This window comes from Ostrea edulis, chromosome 3 (genome assembly GCF_947568905.1).
Source record: "Ostrea edulis chromosome 3, xbOstEdul1.1, whole genome shotgun sequence".
In the NCBI taxonomy this organism is placed as follows: domain Eukaryota; kingdom Metazoa; phylum Mollusca; class Bivalvia; order Ostreida; family Ostreidae; genus Ostrea; species Ostrea edulis.
In genome coordinates, this window is record NC_079166.1 from 49,003,871 (window position 1) to 49,026,972 (window position 23,102).

The window sequence follows — 23,102 nt, forward strand, 5'->3', positions numbered from 1 at the left end:
GGCTGTAAACTAGCACATGCATGCTTGCTCAGACTTAATCTCTGAATCAAATAATTTGGTGACTTAATTTCTAGAATATTACAATGATGTGTTGTAGAACTCCCCGTGGATGCGGAACCCTTCACCTATCTGAGTTTTGTAAAGAAGCAGATGCCCGTTAATCAGCCAGTCAGATTCAAAGTTAAAGCAAGTACATATTTGAATACACTATCTCACATATTGTACATATTTGAATACACTATCTGACATATTGTTTTTCGTATAATGAGGAAAGTACTGCTCACCATCATTATGTTTTACATTCAAAGATGAAATATGTGGAGCACCAAATTAACAGAGATTGATCTCTTCAAATGATTAATGACATCTTCAATTGTGAATTATTGCACACCTCAATTGAATTGTTGATAGCATTAATTAATCTGCTGAATTGATGAGCACTATAATCAGACCTGATTTTCTTCTGCTTTTTGGTGGAAGTCTGCTCTTTAAATTTGTGAAATCCGCTTATAAATATGTATTCCGCTTTTTAAAAATAGATATACATAACCGTTTTTGTCCGGTGAATCTATTTTAGATCCTTTTATACTATCTTTCATCATTGGACGTAACACGCAATTTCATTGGTTCTTGGGAGCTAGTAGTGTATTGTTTAACCAATCGTTAGTAGTTTAACTGAGAATGTTGGTCGCGGTAAAAATCCGTAATGGATGCCAAAATTCTACGACCTGGGTTGGAGAATAAAAGTGTTCAAGAAGTCGATAAAGGTATCAAAACCCCATGGAGATGGGAGTGGTTGGAGAAAAGGTGAACGATGATTAATGTTAGCGGGAAGGGCTTTTGCCAATTATGCCATGAAGAAATCAATTACTCATCACATAGATGGCTGGCACTGGAACAGTACATCCACGGGCACTGGAAGTTAATGTAAATATATAGTATGTACATGTATAAAAAGGAAGGGTAGGACACTCTTTTTGAGGCAAATTCGGGTTTGGGTTATTGTGGGCGTTTCTCAAACGGCCTGGCGCGATGAATCGTTCACATGTACCATACTTTCAATATATGTACGGTTTCTTTCCGTTCCAATGCCGTTCATTCGAAGAAAAAGATGTTTTTACACCTCCAAGTGTCTAAGAATTTCGCTAGACTGTCTTACTTCCGGGTTAATCGCACTGAATCAAAAGGTAAGTTGTGATTGGTCAATGTGATAAACATTTATAAGTTTATGTCATATTCTTATTGGTTGTGAAATAATGATAAGGATATTTGAACTATAAAAACAAACATGGCTCATGTACTAAACCACTAGTCTCTAACACCATCATGAAGTAATAATCCTAAGAATTATTTTCTCTACATATGTATTTATGGACTAGATAACGTGTGTCACATCAGACTTCAATTTTATTATTGACCTATCAGAACTTACCTTTCGATTCATTGCGATTAAACCGGAAGTAAGGCAGTCTAGCGAAATTCTTAGACACTTGGAGGTGTAAAAACATCTTTTTCTTCGAATGAACGGCATTGGAACGGAAAGAAACCGTACATATATTGAAAGTATGGTACATGTGAACGATTCATCGCGCCAGGCCGTTTGAGAAACGCCCACAATAACCCAAACCCGAATTTGCCTCAAAAAGAGTGTCCTACCCTTCCTTTTTATACATGTACATACTATATATTTACATTAACTTCCAGTGCCCGTGAGTACATCAACAAGAAAAATTGCATGAAATCTGGTAGAGCCAATCAAAGCTTTTCTGGTAACTACAGAATAATATAAATCCATTGATTTACGATAATGCCAATGACAAAAATTGTTGAGTTTCCGCTAATGTTCCAGAAAAAATAGGGTAGGTAGGTAGGAAATAAATTTTATTTTATTTTTAAATTTTATTTTTTCAAAGTATGCAAAAACATTGTAAACTCTTAACAAGTTAAATGCAAGTTAAATGCTCTATTGAATTTTATACTTTCAAAATAAAATTTTGCATTCATACATGCCAACTTTCCCGATTTAGGCGGGATCTTCCCGATTTTACCCTCCGGTCCCGCTTTCCCGATCGGGAAAGCAAAATTACCCTAAAATCCCGATTTGAAATTTTTTCCGACCAAAATTTCCGATTTCACGATTGAAAACGAGTTTGAAAGCGGAATAATCGTGAAATCTCGTGACCAGAATTGGAAATCCCGCGTCATTTCTGAACTGGCCAATCAGAAATCGGGACAATAGTCAGCCATTGCTGTTTACCTGTGTCGCATGGTGTCGGGTTGGTCTGACTGTGTCGGGGTGTTTATTGGACAGTACGAAGCATGTTTTGATAGTAATTAATCGGGAAGACGGATTTCAAATTGACCTATCCTTTACACAAACGTGAATGACAACGATGCTAGTGTCACCACCAAACAATCGGACATTCCGCCTCTCGCTGACAGCATCCAAAATTTGCAATAAGGTACGTCAAGTATATATTTTTTCCAACTATAATAATATAGGCGATCCAAATTTATCCGTCTATAGCGATGTATTATATAGTCTATATAGTGTAGTATTCATTGAATATACTTTGTGATGCGTAATTCGCACAAGTCTGTACTGAATTTTTTATTTAGCAAGTAGCCTTAATTTACAAGTAAAACGGAATATTTTGATGTGGGTTTTTTTTCCTGGTAATTATTTCAGATGTCATGGGTGCAAAGGTTTTGTTCGCAAACTTCATAGCAGGACAGATCACTCCTTTTTTGGTTGCAATGCAGATTATTCCACCAGTCTCTGCAAGCCCATGTTTACAAACAAGCAAGATTGCCTTTGCAGTCGTACCTAAATGCATGTGCTTTAATTTAAATTTTGATATATAGACCGGCCAATGTTTATTGTATGGTGTAAAAGGATGCAACCTTAAATATTATTTGATATTATGTATGTGACTTGTTGGAGAAGATTTTTTGCTGAATAGATGATTTTAATAAAATATTAATGTATATCTTTCAAAGTTTTTTTTATATAGTTAATGGTCAAACACATTTGATGTTGTGTTAATATATGATACATTAACAATGATTTGATTGATATTTTATTTGAAAGGACAAATATTTATTTTCATGCTAAAATGTCGTGAATTTTGAGCTTTGAAAAAAGGTCGTCGCGCGCAAAATCCCCCATGGGGATTTTTAAAAGTTGGCATGTATGTGCATTGCAAGTAAACTTTCAATAATAACATTTCACCTGTTATTGGCTGAGGATTATTTCCAGATGTTTTATAAGAAACAACACTTTTCAATGAAACATATCTAGCATAAAACACAAAAGTTAACTCCTTTATGCCACTATGCTATACAAGTACCAGATATATTGTTTCTACATTTAGATTGGTTGTCATAGGAATACTACTATTGGATATGTTTTACAGGAAAATAATGTGATGGTTTTGAAAAAAAATATTAAATCATCACGAAAATATCAACATCATTAACATATTTTAAGTTTATTAATACATTTCTGAATGTATTTTCACAATCTAAATGGAACAAGGGTAGGAAGACAGTCTGGGCAGATCCCACTTATCCTAATGGGATCCAACACTTTTCCAGCTAAAACTTTTTACTGGACATAATTTTTTATTTTAAGAAAAGTCTGCACATCTTTTTTTCCCTCTCGGCTCTCACCAGCCATCAACAACTCGGATGCGTTCAATGCTTTATTTGCGGCCTTTTTCATAGTGTTTTCAGTTAGAACTGCAGCAGAAACCAAGGATGTGCATACAAATTTGACAGACTGGACATTCATGTCTGTCACTCTGCATCATGACCTCCATATAAAACTAGGGTCCCCGTGTATGTACAGTAATGCCCGCTGAAGCGATAGCATAAGACAGTGCATGGCTATAAATAGCCACCGTCTAAAAATACCATAGGAGTTGGCAATTTTAACAAAAGAAAGTCTTCTATGGAAACATGACACTTGGCAAAGTTTCTCAACCATCTGTTAACTTCAATTGTTAAATCACCATTGTGTGAGGCACGCATGGAGGTACTAGCCACTAGGTCAACCTGTTAGTTACAAACATTATCAATGTTGTTTAAACACTTGACACAATGCTATGCAATTTTGTATATCATTAAAGCATTTGCATGACTTCATCTCAATGTCTTAACAAAAACGAAAACCAAGAACCGGGAATGTATTTTTTCCGGGAAAATGACAATATATTTTTTTTAATATCGAAAAAAAAATGTCTAGGGTCGGGGCTATAATTTAGGGTCAGTCGAGTTAGCGGATACACAACACATTTTATCAGTGGCCTAATAATAAACAGGGATTTATCAGTACCTTCTTGCGGGAACCGAAATTCGTCTCCCTAATATTTTTTTATAGTCTTACCTCCGATAAGTGTACAGTACCTTTCATGAGAAAACAAAGTAAAATGATCATACCATCTGCAATTCCCCCTTATTCACCTCATTTAGCTATACTTCATGATTAATATGTTATAAAGGCACTATGTAAAAATCTCTTAACTTTTATAACCCAAATTTTCTTAATTTCCTCTGTTATGGTAATGGCTATGAAGATATCCAAGAGGAAGGCTAAGAAACTATGACAAACTTCAAAAAAGGCTAGACTGACTCACATCAAACATGTCAGATCAGTGTACTGACAGCTGAAATTAGGAAACAAAATAGAAAGTGAATTAAGAATTGGAATGCTGCAAGAATTAATACAGTCACACATATTTGTAAATGCATGTAAATTGTTGTGTCGATGTAATAAGGTATGTTGATTGAAATCCCCTTTTACATTTATACATGAATGCATATCAATTATTATTGCTGTAATAATCTAGGGGTAAAGAAAACATAAGAATTAAGAAAGTATATGTAACATAAAAGTTTTGTATAATAAATAGACAATTTGAAAGTGAAAAAGAAGTGCCAGGAAATGCTCAGAATGCAGGATTTTGTACCATTTACCCCAAAGCTTCTGGGGGCCTAGGTGGCCCTCAGACCCCCGGCCTATTAGGGGTGATCTTTAAATCAGCTTTTTTTTAATTTGCTTGCAAAATCAGGTCTGTATAATTGAATTGTTGCTCTCTTCAAATGAATTGATGATGTCAACAATTCAATTGATGCACACTGCAATTCAATTGAAGAGAGCAATAATTCAATACGGAAGTTCCGAGTTCCCCAAGAGTTATTTCCCTTTGTCGAACTCTTCCGTAAATTATGACGTAAAATATGATGACAGTGGGTACATTTGCTAATTACTATCGTTGTATTATTTCTTAAAAGATGATATCCAGAGTTTCTGAGACCATCCTATCTCAGGGGAAAGGCAACTTTAGTGAGTTTATGAGTATTGGATAACAAAATGGCTCAAACAAATATTGTTGATTGCCATCTTTCTTTGATAAAAGCATCACTCATGTAGAAGAGGAAACAAATAATGATTCAAACAGATTATGCTTGATATGGCCAGTATATACATACCAGTGATTGATATAAACAAAAGTTACGCTTTTATTACATTAATCGTACGTAATCGTTATGTACAATGCCAGTCTACGATATAATGTATACATTGTGTACCCACCATACGTCATAAAATGCGAAAGAGTTCGACAAAGGGAAATAACTTTTGGGTAACTCGGAACTTGCGTATTACTATTTACATCATCAATTTAGTTAATGTGTATAGTAATTGAATTATTCCTCTTTTCTTAATGTGTGCATTAATTCGTCTAGAGAAAGCAATGAGGTAATTAGAGATATTCTCAATTCAGCATGTCCACAATTGAATTAATGATCTCTTTAATTGAATTGTTGTTCTCTTTAAAAGAATTGATGCATGCTTAAATTCTTTTACAAAAGAGTTGTAAATAATTAAAGATATCTTTTATTTCCATTAAAAAGATCATCAAATCATTTAAACCGAACTCCAAATTAAAGAACAAGGTACAATTGTATACATAAAAAGGCCAAAATTTTCTCTCTTTAAAAGGTGTCTGAAATTAACCTTAATCAGCGTTTTAAGAAAGTAAAATATATGCCAGGTGTACAATGTCAACAAAATCAGAATGATATTCCTAAATGGATAGCATTATGACATCATGAATAAGACATTTTCCGCCTTTTTCTCAAAGTAAGCCTGAAAACTGTCAAATGTCTCACAGATGTGCGCATTTGTCAAGCAAAATGAAAGCGATATATATTGTGTATTATTTTAAGATGAAAAACATGCTTGAATATGAATTTGCTCGACGCATGCGCTGTATGTTTTCTGAAAGAAAAACCACCTGAATTTGTGGATATTTTCATTGAAAATTGCATTTTTGCAATTTTATGCCAACTTCAAGCTCTCGTCATATGACACAAATCACTTTCCTGATCAAACTGAGCAGATTTTGGGTTTGCTAATGTATTCCTTATTTGAATGCCAGGGTTTGAGCTCCAAGTGAAATCATCGATATTTTGGGCCAGATGACTTTAGAAACTGTACCTACTTCTTTGCAAGCAATAATTGAATTGATGAGAGCAATAGTTGAATTGATGTGTGCATCAAATCAATTATTGCTCTCATCAATTGAATTAAGGAGGTACTCTACATTGTAATAATGGCTGACTTCCTTTTAAAAACATGGTGGAAAATATAAATATCAGCAATATTTGTCTATACATTTCAAAGATTCTTGCCTAACTGAGTAGCTCAATAGGTTAGCACGTCAACCGCTGAACTGTAGATTGCGTGTTCGAGTCCAGCTGGCGTTTTAAATTTTTCTCAGATTGCTATCAACTAAAACTGTATTTTTTGACTAAATAAGTAAATTTGAAAGTTTTCAATTTCAAAATATTGTTGTACGTATCCTCCACTTTTCATCCATATCAAATTTCTCTGGTGTAGAAAAACTCCTCATACACACGTCAAATCAGTTTTTGCTCTCATCAATTGAATTAATGCACACGTCAAATCAGTTATTTGCTCTCATCAATTGAATTAATGCACACGTCAAATCAGTTATTGCTCTCATCAATTATACAAATTTGAAATCCTGTGGTTTGATTATTTTTTAGCTCACCTGAACCGAAGGTTCAAGTGAGCTTTTCTGATCACATTTTGTCCGTCGTCTGTCCATCTGTAAACTTTTTACATTTTCAACTTCTTCTCCAGAACCACTGGGCCAATTTCAACCAAACTTGGCCAAAAGCATCCTTGGGTGAAGGGCTTTCAAGTTTGTTCAAATGAAGGGCCATGTCCCTTTCAAAGGGGAGATAATCACAAAAATGCAAAAATAGGGTGGGGTCATTTTAAAAATCTTCTCAAGAACCACTGGGCCAGAAAAGCTGAAATTTACCTGAAAGCTTCCTGACATATTGCAGATTCAAGTTTGTTCAAATCATGGCCCCTGGGGGTAGGATGGGGCCACAAGGGGGGATCAAAGTTTTACATACAAATATATAGGGAAAAACTTTAGAAAATTTCTTCTCAAGAACCACTAAGCCAGAAAAGCTGAGATTTACATGAAAGCTTCCCGACATAATGCAGATTCAAGTTGGTTCAAATCATGGGCCCCGGGGGTTGGATGGGGCCACAATAGGGGATCAAAGTTTTACATACAAATATATAGGAAAAATCTTCTTCTCAATAACCACTGAGTCAAAAAAGCTGATATTTACAAGAAAACTTTCTGACATAGTGCAGATACAAGTTTGTTCAAATCATGGCCCCCGGGGGGTAGGATGGGGCCACAAGTGGGGGGGGGGTCAAAGTTTTACATACAAATATAGGGAAAATCTTTAAAAATCTTCTTCTCAAGAACAATTGGGCCAAAGAAGTTGATATTTACATGAAAGCTTTCTGACATAGTGTAGATTCAAGTTTGCAAAAATCGTGGCCTCCAGGGGTAGTTGGGGCCATTAATAGGTACTAAGGTTTTGCATGCAAATATATATGGAAAGTCTTCAGATATGGGCCAAGGTGACTCAGGTGAGCGATGTGGCCCATGGGCCTCTTGTTTCATTGGTCACCACCATAGTATAATTGGTCATTAAAGATATTGGCATATTCAGATTGAAAATTTTCATGAACAGGACAATAAAACACCAAATGCTTTATGTCCTCGATAAACAATTTTACACATGTCGATATTAAACATGAATTGTGCATCACCTAAGTCACTGAGGAGACTTTTTATACGCCCGTCTTAAGACGGGCCGTATTATGTTATGGCCTTCATGTCCGTCCGTCTGTCCGTCCGTCTGTTAGCTTTTTCGTGTCCGGCTCATAACTTAAATACTATAAGGCCTAGAATAATCAAACTTTGTCAGTTGATACATCTTGGGTAGAAGGTGTGTCGCACATTAAAACCAGGTCGCTGTGACTTTTAATTAAGAAGATATGGCCAAATATGGTAAAACCCTGTCCGGCTCATAACTTGAAAACTATTTGATCTAGAATCATGAAACTTGGTCATCTTATGCATCTTAGGTAGAAGGTGTGTCGCACTGTACTTTAAGGTCACTGTGACATTTAGTTGAAGTGATTTTTTGAAAAAAGTATGTTATAATTGGTACAATCCCTACTCATATAAGAGTTTTGTAGAAAACCTCATTCAAAAATGTTACATCAAGAAAACACATATTTTTTTTATGATATACTGTACAGCTTCTTTTTAGCCTATGTAATGTTTCCTTTGTTTCTAACAATAACATGAGAAATTCCACTTGTCCCATGGGAGTAGCATGCAAAGGGCATTTTGACAAGACTAATTAATGAGTTTTGTGTAGAGCATCTCTGATCAACATGATCAAGCAGGTGTTATCTTTATCTCTAGGGAATTGGGCAGAGAGATCTTAGCCTCTTAATTGCAGATATACCAGAAATTATTTGTGAAAGTGAATTTGTTTGTTGTGGTTAGTCTTTATTTTCAAAATTAATTTGACATTGTACTATATAATTTTTAATTTTTTTTCTCAGCAACCTATATGCAGAGTATCATTTCTCACTAAGACAACAAATGGTTGCAATATGTATAAAGGCCTATTTTAATGATTAGTATTTTGATGTTTTGTTATGGCTGTGGCATTGTTCAGAAAAAAGATATACAATGAACAAAGCTGCAGATTGGGCATTTGTGTAAATCTGAACAGATGAAATAGTATTGCAATAACCATATTAAAAAATGTTAATTCAAGAAACTACACATTCTTCATTATATACACTGTACTATACAGCAGTATATAACAAACAAATTATTTCTTTTGTGTCAGTAACAAGAGAAATTTCCCTTGTCCCATGGGTGTAATTATCAAGCAATTCAGGAGGCATTTTGCTAACAGAAAAATTGCATTCTGTCAAATTACAGATTAATTAATGAGTTTAGAAGATTTCTGTTACAGCAATCTGATCAAGGAGGTGCTATCTATATCTCTTGCAATTGGGAATTGGGCAGAGGAATCTGGCCTTCTAATTGATCTGTCAAATTTTAGAACAGTTCTAAGTGGTAGCCATTACTTTGAAAGTTAATTTGGTATAAAGTTTAAGAATTAATATGATATTGTAAAATATATTTTTATTTTATATCTCAACAACAAGGTGCAGATTGTCATGTCTCACTAAGATGACAGTTTTACAGTCTAAGAATAAACATAATGACTAATGTTTGATGTTTTATTACGCTGTGCATTGTTCTTCATTCCTTAAAATACAATGAGCAAAGCTGCAGATGTGCATTTCTCAAGTCTAACACAACCAGTTGAGAAATATATGATGTATTATTTTTTTCTAATTAATAACTACACCATAGGAGATGCACCAGTATTTGAAATAACCGTTTTTAATCTATATTTATTTATATTGACATCACCATGCATATTTTACTTTTATACTTGAAGATTTGACAAAGGCAGATACTGATATATGTATTTTTTGATATGTTGAATAAATCAACCTTTTTGAGTACTCCCATTTATTGTAAGTTGTTTGCTTGGATAAAGGGCTATCTTGCACTTTAATCATTTCATTGAAACCATTTGGGAAAATGTTTTTATATCCTTTTAAAAATCATTAAGCTTACATTATCAATATTTGAAGCAATGTCACATGAGGCCATAAAGTAGGTAAGATTCTTAAAGGAAGGTTGACATTTGGTTCCATGCCTACCTATCTCTTCATGGTGATATGTTCATGTTAACAATATGTGACGGGCGTATCATGTGCCGTGGCGGTGCACTTTATTAGCAATCTGTCTTTGTGCATCATCATGCATTAACATTTGAACATTCAACTATTGGATAATAGAAGACACATATTCATTAAACTTGGTACATAAAGCATCCACTAGAGAGCTATAAAAATTTAGATAGGAATATATTGAAAATTCATTGTTAAGAACTGCAAGGGTACAATTAGTCAAAATAATATGTAAACTAAGAGTGGTGGAGGATATGAAATAGTTTGTGAACACTTCTCCTATATGGCTTATATGATAGATTTGAAACTCTGTACAATGCTTTATTGTCATTTGTAGATGTGCATATTGTCGGGACAGGAGGATCCAATTATTTTCCTAAAAGTTAAAATGGATCTAAGAGAGGTGGAGGATGTGAAATAGTTTGTGAACACTTCTCCTATATGGCTTATATGATAGATTTGAAACTTTGTACAATGCTTCATTGTCATTTGTAGATGTGCATTTTGTCGGGACAGGAGGATCCAATTATTTTCCTAAAAGTTATAGTGGATCTAAGAGGGGTGGAGGATGTAAAATAGCTTGTTAACCCTTCTCCTTTATGGCTTATCTGATATATTTGAAATTTTGTACAATGCTTCGATGCCATTTGCAGATGTGCATATTATAGGGCCAAGAGGACCCAATTGTTATCCTTAAAGTTACCGTATATACTCGCCTATAAGTCAGTCCGCCTATAAGTCGGTTGTATTTTTTAAGGTTATTTTGTAGAAATGTGCCATTGACCCGCTTATAAGTCGGTACAAATTTTTGTCAGATTCGGTTGACAATTTCAAGTCAATGCTCTAGTGTTTTACCTATGTTTCAACAAATATTTCGAGAAATTAATAATTATGATCTGCTCAATATCCAAGCCATATCTATTTGGGGTTTAAACGCAACCCTTGTACTATTATGGGCAATGATCCCTTGTTACCTAAGCAATTATGGTCTAATTACCAGTACCTGACACCGTGTTTACTTAGTCGCAAACTGTTATTGTGGGATTCTGGTATAATTCATTGTATCAACAATAGAGTTTTTAAGAGTCAAGAATGATGATCTAAATTATCTGTTAACAATATTCAATCTTTTATGAAATATATTTCAGCCAGTATGCATATGAATATTTCAATATTAAATCGGGTTCGTAATTCAATTTTACCGATAAACAGTAGATTAGTTGAATTGAAAGTATTAGTTATTGGTATGTAAATTATTTTTAAGTAGATAAAAATATGTAAATACTTGTACTTTATACATGATTTTAAAATACACAAACAATACAATATGTCTAGATATTTGTGAACAATAATCATTTGTGTGGTATTCCATGATAATCATCAGAGTTGTTTAAAAAACACTACATTTCGCCACCCAGAAAAATACCAATCTTCTTAGGACGCGCCTATAAGTCAGACATAGGGTTTTGGACCAAAAATTGACTCCCAAAAATCTGACTTATAGGCGAGTATATACGGTATAGTGGATCTGAGGGGTGGAGGGTGTAAAATAGTTTGTGAACACTTCTCCTTTGTGGCCTAATGGAGTTCATAATGTCTATGTTTCTGCTCATGTTTTCTCTTCCACACCATGCAGTACATTAAGGGAAGGAGGTTTCATTTGGAGCACTTCCTATTTGGAGAGCTGGGGAGACATTTGTTTTTCATAAAAAGAATCTCTAGTTATATACTGTAAATGTCCTAAACATACGAGTCATTATCCCTGTAAAAGCAAGGTGACTCGTATGGTGAGTGTTGTAGCGATGGGTCACTTGTATATCTCAAGTAAGCATTTCTTTTTTTCTTGCAGGCATATGTTTCGACACTGACAGACAAGCTTAGCAGACCAGCAGGAATTAGATGGATTCTTCCCTGTAAAATAAATGATGGCTCTGCAGTAATGGATGTGAATCTCTCTGATAAGGTAATTCAAGGTTTAGGCAGATTCAGAATTGTTCCTAGGGAGATTCCATGCATCCTTAAGAATTTAACTTAGAGGGGATACAACTTATTTAAATCATTCAATGATGATCTATGTATATTTGTCATTGTCATAAACATTGGAACATACATGCATTCTCCAAAACCTTCAAGATGTATTATCTCTCAAGTGATTACTTCCTATAGGTTCTCACAGATCTCATAGGATTTTCGGCTCCAGAGACTATGGTAAGATTCTGTTTTTCAAATTAATCAATCTTTAAATTGGCTTTAGTAAGGAATTTTTCAAATTACAACACACCAGTTGAATCATTCTCAGATTTTTAATGCATGTGTAAAGATGTGGTAAAACTTTTCTGCAGTGCAATCCTTCATTTGTTTGCAAAATGTGAAAAAACATGTCAATTTAATTTTAACTTTGAGTTTACATTGTTCATATTGTTAAGAACACAATAGTTCGCTTTCAAGTCAGTGCTTTCAATTTGAGAATTGCTGACATAAGGCTTTAAAAAACACATTTACATGTAAGTTTCACCAAAGTTTTCAGTTGAATTTGAACCTATCCAGTAAATCTTAATTCTGGCCTCAATCTCGAAAATTCTTGTCACTTGCCTGAATTTCTGTGTCACTTCTTTCCTTTGATTTGATTTTGCTTATAAAATTCAGAGAACATAACAACTGTAAGCTGTTAAATGACCAGTTTACACCAGATAATTTAAACTAATTGTAAGCCGTTAAATGACCAGTTTACATCAGATAATTTAAACTAATTGTGAGCCGTTAAATGGCCAGTTTACACCAGATAATTTAAACTAATTGTGAGCCGTTAAATGGCCAGTTTACACCAGATAATTTAAACTAATTGTAAGCCGTTAAATGACCAGTTTACACCAGATAATTTAAACTAATTGTAAGCCGTTAAATGACCAGTTTACATCAGATAATTTAAACTAATTGTGAGCCGTTAAATGGCCAGTTTACACCAGATAATTTAAACTAATTGTGAGCCGTTAAATGGCCAGTTTACACCAGATAATTTAAACTAATTGTGAGCCGTTAAATGGCCAGTTTACACCAGATAATTTAAACTAATTGTGAGCCGTTAAATGACCAGTTTACACCAGATAATTTAAACTAATTGTAAGCCGTTAAATGACCAGTTTACACCAGATAATTTAAACTAATTGTGAGCCGTTAAATGGCCAGTTTACACCAGATAATTTAAACTAATTGTGAGCCGTTAAATGGCCAGTTTACACCAGATAATTTAAATTAATTGTGAACCATTAAATGGCCAGTTTACACCAGATAATTTAAACTAATTGTGAGCAACCAATTCCATTTATCATGGCTGCATAATAGACAAGATCTAGAAATAGAATGCACAATATTTTTAATCATAAATGATAGTTAATAATTTAGGGAAAGAAAAATGCTTTGCTGGGATGTGCAACATGTTGCAAAACAGAATACAAGGATTCAACAAAATTTAATGTATGCGTAAATTGTTTAACAAACCAGAGAAGGTTTTGATTTTCACATACATATGATAATTTTTCAACTGCAAATCTTTAAAAATGAGTGATTTTAAGTGAAAAATCTGTACACAAAAAGTGGTACAAAACCTGTACTGAATATCAATCCCTAAATGGCTTTGATACACCTATAAATAATTTTAAGCATACAGTATTTTACTGGAGATATTTTCACCAATTCCATAAGTGAATGGTAAATAAACAGAATTATCTCATGAATATAGTATCTAATGTTACCTATTTGATTGTTGTTGAAACCATACATATTTCACCTGACATTTCTAATTCTATAATCATATACATGTATATACATTGCATTTACAGGAATAGAGGAAATTTCAGGTGATCGCAGTTATTGACACAATCAACTTGGAATTTAAAAAGTGATAAAGAATTTTCATCCATTGTTCCAACATAATATTAGAAAAATAAGATTTTAAAGGTCATGAAAATGGTATTCTTGAAAATTGACCTTTTTATCTTCATAATTGTGATGTCTATAGATATAGCCTGCAGTTTCAAAATATAATTATTCATGATTGCTTGTAATTTGTTTACCTTTAATTCATATGACATAAAATGAAATTTAAAAGATGTCAATTGGCAATGACAATAATGGCTTTTGAAATTGAAAACTTTCAATTTTACTTTATTTAGTCAAAAAATGCAGTTTTAGCAGAATGCAATCTGGGGGGAAAATTCAAACCCCTGCTGGGCTCAAACCTGCTACCTACAGTTCAGTAGTCCCCGTGCTAACCTACTGTGCTACTCAGCTTGGCAATGATTTTAGATATGAATAGACATCCATGTTTTAAAAGGAAGTCAGCCATTATGATGATGTAGAGTACATCCTTAAACAAAACACTGGTTTGACCTATTTCTGACCACTTTGTCTGAGATCTGCCAAGTGTGTCTGAAGTCCAGCAATAGGAAATTTACATATTATGCAATCAGAACATTAGGCCTATATCAATGGATTTCAGACTGAGTGAATCAGCTATTAGACTGAATGTATCTAGATCTGTACAATTTTTCATTTCGCATGAATTTTAATGTACAGGCGTGACAGCGTGAATGAGGTTGAAAAAGTGTGCAATTTTGTGTGCAGTCTATACATATCACATGTATGTTTTCAGGAGATGAAACGTATGAAACCAGATAGTTTTCTCATGAAAAGGCTCAATAAGGTAAGTCACATGACTCACTCAGGTGACCTATCACAGTTGGTTTCTGTCCGTCGTGGTGGGTTGTTGAGGAGTAACTCTTTTTTTTTTTTTTTTTGCTGTCGATAAGTGTACTTGCTTACAGTTCGATGTTGCATTTGTTTAAGAAATCAATTAGATGTTAGATCTGCTTGCATGAGTATGCAAGTACCCTGAAACGTTCGACTACACCAGTGGAGCAATGAACAAAGACTGAATGGTTTTGTTTTTGGGGAATGAACGCTGAATGATTTGAACAAAACGGTTCTCAGTAAGAGTGGAACGCTTCTTATTGGGAACAGAATGTTTTGAGATTGGGAACAGTTCTCATCGAGAACGGAACGCTTTGGTCCAAGATGGGAACAATCCTTCATTTCAACAATATTTTAACAGCTATTGATCATTGTGCGAGTCATTTGTCATATGAAGTAGTTTATTGGTTAGATGCATTTCAAGGAGGATCAATCAATTTTACTGGTATTTTTGTTTTTCAAGAGAGAGAGAAATATGGAAAGATTATGTTCCTTCTCTATTCCATGCATCAAACTTGTTATCACCATTTTTGTAAAAACCGCAATACTTTGGTCGTTACAGAGAATTGCTCTTAATTTTTGTGTTTCATAAAAGAGTTCTAAGTAGAATATTGCAAAATGAATGCACAATTTCTCTTTACATCTTTCTGTACAAATATAGTACTTCAACCAAAGGATAAGGGTATTTTGTATACACTTATTTTTATCATGAATACCTAAAATAATGCCTCGTTCACACGAAGAATTTAATTCGCATTAAACGTAAGTTAATGTGAAATAAATCTAAACCGTGTTTACACGGATAATTTAATGCGCATTAGTTTATTTCAAATTAAAATTTACGTTGCAAATTGAATTTACTTCGTATTAGCTCCGTGTGAACGCAAACCGAAGCTAATGCGCATGAAATGTAGACACATGCGTAATGGCAAATTTGGGTCACATGCATCATGCCCGTGGTCAGCTATATATATTATTGTTAGTTTTGTGCAAAAAAGTAATCAAAATGATAGTAATCACACAAAAAATGTTCAAACAGCATGTCATTAGATAATAATGTCAGACGTAAATCTGGGTTCTGCAATGGCATACTGAGTAATACATATGGAAACAATTGCTTTTGAATACGACAATTTTTTTATGCCCCCCCCCCCCCCCCCCCCCCCCCGACATGGGGGGGGGGGGGGCATATTGTTTTTGTTCTGTTTGTCATTCTGTAATTCTGTCTGAAACTTTAACCATGCTAATAACATTTGAACAGTAAGTGCTAGAGTTTTGATATTTCACATGAGTATTCTTTGTGACAAGACCTTTTCGTGGGTACCAACATTTTTGATCTTGTGACTTTGACCTTGGAGTTTGACCTATGTTTTGATAACTAACCTTGATAATATTGTTTGAACAGTTAGTGCTAGAGCTTTGATATTTCATTTGAGTATTTCTTGTGACAAGACTTCCATGGATACCAACATTTTTTATCCCTTGACCTTGGAGTTTGACCTACCTTTTGAAAACTATCCTTTCTAAGAACTTTTTAATAGTAGGCCTAAGTACTAGAGCTTTGATATTTCACATGAGTATTCCTTGTGACAAGACCTTTCCGTGGGTACCAGCATTTTTTACCTTTGATCTTGGAGTTTGACCTACTTTTTGAAAACTTTAGCCCTGCTAATAACTTTTGAACAGTAAGTGCTAGAGCTTTGATATTTCACAGGAGTATTTCTTGTGACAAGACCTTTCCGTGGGTACCAAAATGTTTAACCCTTTGACCTTGGAGTTTGACCTACTTTTTAAAAATTTGACATTCGTCATAACTTCAAAATGGTAAATTAATATTAGAGCTTTCATATTGCACATGAGAATTTCTTGTGACAAGATCTTTCTACTGGTACCAAGATATTTGTCCTTGTGACAATGGCCATCTTTAGAATTGGCCATTATCGGGGGCATTTGTGTTTCACAAACACATCTTGTGTAAAATAGTGATAATATGATTTTCTCTTTTACATTTTAACAAATATGCTGCTCATTGTTAAAATTTTCATAGTAGACTTATAATACGTATTAGTAATTAAAAATTACATCCCAACAGTAGTCAGCGGAATGGTGAAAGAGACGTTCCGAGGTTATAACTGGGCTCATGAAGAAGCAATATATTGTCTAGAGTGAATTTTGGTCGTCAGAGGAAATAAACAAGTAATTTCTTGGGAACATGTATAAACAAACACGACAAAACTCCTTGTGTGTAGATCAGTTACTAAACTGGTACCCTGTTGACCTTGCTTTTCTCATGTAGCACCAACCAGCAAGGAACCAGTTTAATCAGTTAAATTTACATTGTTAACATATAAAGTGTTTTGAACAATGAGTTCTGTATCTACACAATATTCATTAAAATATCTATCAAAAAAATTTCTATGATATAGTCTATTCTTTTAATTCATTTCGCGCACCCTTTGATTTAGAGATGCATACGAATTTAATGCACATTAGTTTACTTCGCATTAAATATTACCATCATTTGAAGCTATTTAATTCGAATTAATTTGATGTGCATTATTTTACTTCAGATCAACTTTAATGCAAAGTAAAATTAAATGCGTATTTGTTTGAACTAGGCATAAAACTTTTTTATTGGTAAAAACTATAGTTGTTTGTTGTTTATTAAAGTGCAAATTTGAAGTAACTCATCTAGAAATGATTGAACATGATCTGCTATTGTTTCCTCCTCTCTGTGATAAAAAGTAAACATCTTAGAGTTTGCCTTTTTAATTTTGAACAGAGAAGAATTTGTTGCTAAAATTCTGTGAATTATTCTGTATAGAAACCAATGGAGTTTGCAATGTTGAAAGGTAGTGTGTAGATAACTTTCCATTCTGTGTTATCTTGTATCTAAAAGATCACCAACATCTAATTTTAATTATATTGTTCAAGACTTATAAGACCAATCGACAAAAAATTAGCTGCCATTGATTTCCTAGTAGTGAAATACAAACTAAATAAGTAAAACAGAACAACAAAATGAACAGATGGTTTGATAATGTATTATTATACCCCCCGCAACAAATTGTTGTGGGGTATACTGGAATCGGGTTGTCCGTCTGTCCGTCCGTCCATCCGTCTGTCTGTCCGTCTGTAGACGCAATGGTTTCCGGACTCTAAAGCATTATCCTTTCCACCTACCATCACCATATCATATATATGGACTACTCATGGGATGAAGATGTTCCCTATCGATTTTGGGGTCAAAGGTCAAGCCCACTGGACATCGAAGTAGCAATAGGGTTTCCGGGCTCTAAAGCGTTATCCTTTCCACCTACAGTCACCATATCATACATATGGACTACCCATGGGATGAAGATGTTCCCTATCGATTTTGGGGTCAAAAGATCAAAGGTCAAGCGCACTGGACATCGAAGTAGCAATATGGTTCGGTTTGTCATGCCATTTGTTTTTTACACTCAGAAAAGAGGTAGTTTATACCTATTACCAACACCCTTTGGGAGATTGGGGTAAGCGTGGGGTATTCTTAGTGAGCATTGCTCACAGTACCTCTTGTTTCTTTCAAAATCTTGACTCTCTGGTATTTAATAACCAAACTGAGGACATAGTTATAACAAGGAGAAAAGCCTCTCACAAAATTTTGAAATTAATGGGTAACGTGTGTGTGTGTGTGTGTGAATTAAGCTCTATAACTTATAGTGAAAGTGCTTTATTAGGGCTTCTTTAAAAATCTTGGTTTTGTACATCAAACAGCTATGATACTAGATGCATGATAAAATTGAGCAGCAGAACCTCTAGCATCGTCAGAAACCCAAGGTCGGTCGCACTTCTTTTACATCCCATGGGGCACAACGCCGATATTTTTGCTGGAAGGTGTCTCAGCTTTTCTATGCGATTGGTCGCTATACGATTCCTTATTGCGATATTCATCCAATAAAAAAGCCCCCCTATTTCCAGTGTTTGGGTGCATAGAAAAACATGACTTTCGAAGCGAAGATAAGTTGGACAAGTTGCAAGCTTTCAGCGAGATGCTGAACAAATCAGTTTGTTTTAAAATTAATTTTATTCAAAATATAAATATATCTAACAACTTATCTCTTTCCTCCTTCATCTGGTCCACTTTCGTGACCATTAATTTGTTGGGCTTGCATACCCAATTTGATTTATTCCTACAAAGGCTGCACACAAATGATGCGTCTGTTGTGAATGTTGAGGCACAGTAGAGCATAGCAGTACTGTTTGAGTGAACATTTTGACGACAGAGCCCTCTAACCCCTGTCTTTGATAGTGGCACAATAAAACACATTCACTTTCATGGATGCTGCCATTACTGCTGACACTTAGAGTTCTGGGAATACTTATGGTGATTTCCATTGGTCCTCGATAGGTCACGTAGGGTCATGCATTTTAATGAGTTACGCAAAAATATCGGCGTTGTGTCCCACGAGAGGTTAAAGAAGTGCGACCGACTGTGGGTTGATGAACGTCTAGCATAGTTATGTAATTCATGGATCAGAGTTTATAGGAGATGGTGCTCTTATTCCCATAGCCAAAATGAATTGTGTCTTTTAGAATCATCTTGGCTCCTAGACATCAAACCACCAAACTGTATTTGCGATATAGTGAAACTTGTTTACACATGTATAACTAATAACTGAAATATTGACCTTTTGCTAACTAATAACTGAAATATTGACCTTTTGCAGGGAATCCAAAACTGCCAGCAGTCCATTATCAATCTTCTCTGTGTGATGGAGATAATGATAGCCCCTGGTGAAACAAAACCGGAGATTTTGTCCCTGAGAGATTTAAATGAAGAGGACATTGTGACACTTCAGACCAGAGTTTCAAATGTATTATGTAAAACGGACATCTCATTAGAATGTGAATAAAATAAATGGATTATGTAAAATGGACATCTGATTAGAATGTGAATAGAATAAATGTTTTATGTAAAACAGACATCTGATTAGAATGTGAATAAAATAAATGCTTTTATTCATGCATTTATTCATTTGTTTTCTTTGGGAGTTGCACCTTTATGTGGAGCTTATAGGTAAGGCTAGATAGCGGATTGGCATATGAAAACACTTATCCTCTCTTTTTAGCTCACCTGAACTGCAAGTTCAAATGAAATTTTCATTTGTAAAGTTTTAACATTTTTCATTTTTGATAGAGAAGAGATCCATTTAAGTGAACTTGGTGCAAAGCATCTTGGGTGAAGGGGATTCAAGTTTGTCAGATAAAAATAAGGATATGGTACAGATACTGAATGTGTGGGGGGAAATTGGCAAGGCAAAATTTTTGTTTCACACGAGAAATGAAAACTTTGTGGTCTCTATTTATTTGGAACTTTGCTTCTTGGAGGAAAGTTCTTGGTCAGAGGAGTCGCCTTTACTAAGTGTCACAAACAGAAGAATGTGTGTATGGTGACAACCTAGAACTGCATATGCTGAATGGAATGTCCGTACATGTTTCACACTTGGCATACACTCTCGAAACATAGATGAAGATAAGTTTAATGTGTACAAAAATCGAATACTTGGAAACTACTCACTGTGCACCCTCACCTGGCTGTTGAAAACAGGTAAACTCCCCTTGAGGGCACTGATTATCAAACCCCGCCAATACAAAATTGCACCAATCGAGATAAATGCGGATGATCTTGATCAAAGGATACAAAATACGAAAGGGTTATAATAAATAGAGACCTCAAAGAGTTTTCATTTCTCGTATACTCTTGAATAGCTGTATTCAATACCTTTTCAACGGTATAAGCATGAGCCTTGAGCTCCACATAGCTATAAACTTAATCATTTCAATAGGGCTAGTCGTTGACCACTGTTGGGGAAACGGGTTAAGAATATTGAAGAAATTGGAGCTTATTTAAAAGTTCGCACAAAATTCGGTAATGCAGACTTTTACTGAATTGGGGGTGGAAGTTTATGGTGGAGAAAGAAATTTCTGACTTGCAGAGTCCGTCAAAGATGCAGCAAAATCTGGCTGACCTGTGACTAACAGGCAATGCAAAACTCAGGGAAATAATTGAAAGTGTTTGCAGAGGACCTCCGTGGCCGAGTGGTTTATAGAGCATCGTGCTCAAAATCACACCGCTGCTCACCTCTGGTCGGCGTGGGTTTCGAATCCCGCTCGCACCGGTAAGTGAGAAAGTTTCCCAGTTTACTTTCGGAAGGTGGTGGTCTCTTCCCAGGTGCATTGTATCTTGGTTCTCTCTTCCACCAATAAAAACTGGGCGCCACCAGATAACTGAAAAATTGTTGAGTGTGGTTGAAAGGTAAACGGAAAAATAGTCGCAATCTGGATAGGAAAAAAAGTCACAAAATATCTATAAAGAGTGCCTATGACCACACCTAGGAAAAAAGCCACAGTGTGTTTTGTTCAAAATATTTGATTGTTTTTGCCTATACCAAGGAAAAAGGTCAATATTTTTTCCTTCATCCTATGTATGACTTCAAAGATTGTAAATTGATGCCATTCTGTCTACTTATACAGGAAATACACTGTCTAGAAAAGGGGAAAGGTGCCTTGTGAAGCCACTAATTAATCTCAACAGTCTCTGTCAAGAACTGTAGATACTTTAAAGTTAATTACTTTTTATTGGGGTTATTTGTTTGTTTTAACATTAAAATATATAAACTCTGTTGCAAATGAAACATGGAATCTTCTAACTTTGAATCAAATTTAAGTAAAACTTTTCTCCTTATATAATATTTGACTTTTTTTCTATATATACATGTAGTTTTCTTTCGAAATATATATACTGTGACTTTCTCCCCCTTTGTATATGTGACCCTTTTCTATCAAAATATATACTATGAATTTTCCCCTATACATATAATATATATCGTGACTTTTTTTCCTACATCTATGTGATTTTCATACAAAATGTATATTGTGACTTTTTTTCTTGTGACTTATTTTCCTGTGACTTTTTATCCGTGACTTTTTTTCCTACATTCGGTTGAAAACAGCAAAAAAAAAAAACAAAAAAAAAAACAAAAAACAAACAAACAAAAAAACCAAACGATTCATGATATTGCCAAAGCTGTTGGCATATCGCTATTGCATTTCATTTTGAAAGTACGAGAGATTTCTGCCAGATGGATACCGCATATATTGACAGACGACCCAAAACGAACACGAGTACAAACCGCTAAGCAATTGCTCAAAATATTTCCCAAATTCAATCAAAGACAATTGCAAACATTGTTACTGGTGACGAAACATGGGTTCACTATTTCGAACCAGTAAGAAAAATTGGAAACAAAATATGGTTAACTAAACACGGTAGAAGAGCTGTAGTTGCCAAAAGAACCATAAATACAAAGGAGGTTCTTTATTGCATATTCTTCTCATGTGATGGTATAGCCGTACAAATTCCTTTGTCGAAGGGCAAAAGTGTTGCAGGTCGGTATTATCGAGATGTTATAGTAAAAAACCTCAAGAAATATTATCATAAACGACGCCCTGTGTCAGGATTTAGATATGTTCGTCTACTTCATGATAATGCTCCATCACATACATCTAGCGTTTGAAGCAATTTTTGAAGTCGGAGAATGTTACCGTCTTGCCACACCCGCCATACTCTCCAGATCTAGCCCCATGCGACTTTTTCCTTTTTTCCAAAACTTAAAAAGTTCTTATGTGGTCTTCGTTACAAGTCCCGACAAGCCCTTGAAATGGATTCAGAGATTAAAATAATGTATTTCAAACCGTGGAGAATACTTTGAAGGGATGTAATGTTCATTTCACTATTTGGGTCGAATGCTTTTGAGATATCGTACAATACACATTACATATCGAACAGCCCTCGTACTAAATATGTTAAACTTTTCTCTCGTCACTCGACTTGGTCCCTCGCTTCACTCGGCACCAAATCTCTTGTTTACATAGAAAAGTTTACCAACATATACCTAGTACATGTTTCACACCTCGAACAAAAGATTTTTGCATCTACCAAATCACTTGGCACACCCCTAGTCCAAGCTTCATGGTTGGGTAACCTTGCCATTGTATTTATAATTATTAAACATGCAATCATTATCAATGATTGGTAGTAATCAAGACCAGGATGTATGGAGCACCAAATTAACATAAACTCAAATAAATGAAGATATCTTCAATTATTTGAAGATAT

At 34.7% G+C, this 23,102-nt stretch overlaps 1 protein-coding gene and 2 long non-coding RNA genes across 4 annotated transcripts in view; 2 read left to right on the top strand and 1 right to left on the bottom strand.

Moving 5' to 3' along the window:
• LOC125677246 (recQ-mediated genome instability protein 1-like) overlaps positions 1 to 19,954 on the top strand; it is a 36,105-nt gene extending 16,151 nt beyond the window's left edge. For both annotated transcript variants that reach the window (XM_048915254.2, XM_056158055.1), the window contains exons 9-13: positions 98 to 186; positions 12,042 to 12,155; positions 12,359 to 12,400; positions 14,844 to 14,894; positions 19,651 to 19,954. In XM_048915254.2, the coding sequence (XP_048771211.2) occupies positions 98 to 186; positions 12,042 to 12,155; positions 12,359 to 12,400; positions 14,844 to 14,894; positions 19,651 to 19,836 (482 nt within the window). In that variant the 3' untranslated portion in view covers positions 19,837 to 19,954. The remainder of the gene's footprint in view (positions 1 to 97; positions 187 to 12,041; positions 12,156 to 12,358; positions 12,401 to 14,843; positions 14,895 to 19,650) is intronic.
• LOC130052601 (uncharacterized) overlaps positions 1 to 23,102 on the bottom strand; it is a 46,880-nt gene that overhangs the window by 18,383 nt on the left and 5,395 nt on the right. The window contains exon 3 of the long non-coding RNA XR_008800953.1: positions 19,642 to 22,638. This is a non-coding gene — a long non-coding RNA (uncharacterized LOC130052601). The remainder of the gene's footprint in view (positions 1 to 19,641; positions 22,639 to 23,102) is intronic.
• On the top strand, positions 2,009 to 2,990 carry LOC125677250 (uncharacterized). Its single transcript, XR_007371011.2, has 2 exons — positions 2,009 to 2,462; positions 2,690 to 2,990. It is a non-coding gene; the product is annotated as an uncharacterized LOC125677250 (long non-coding RNA).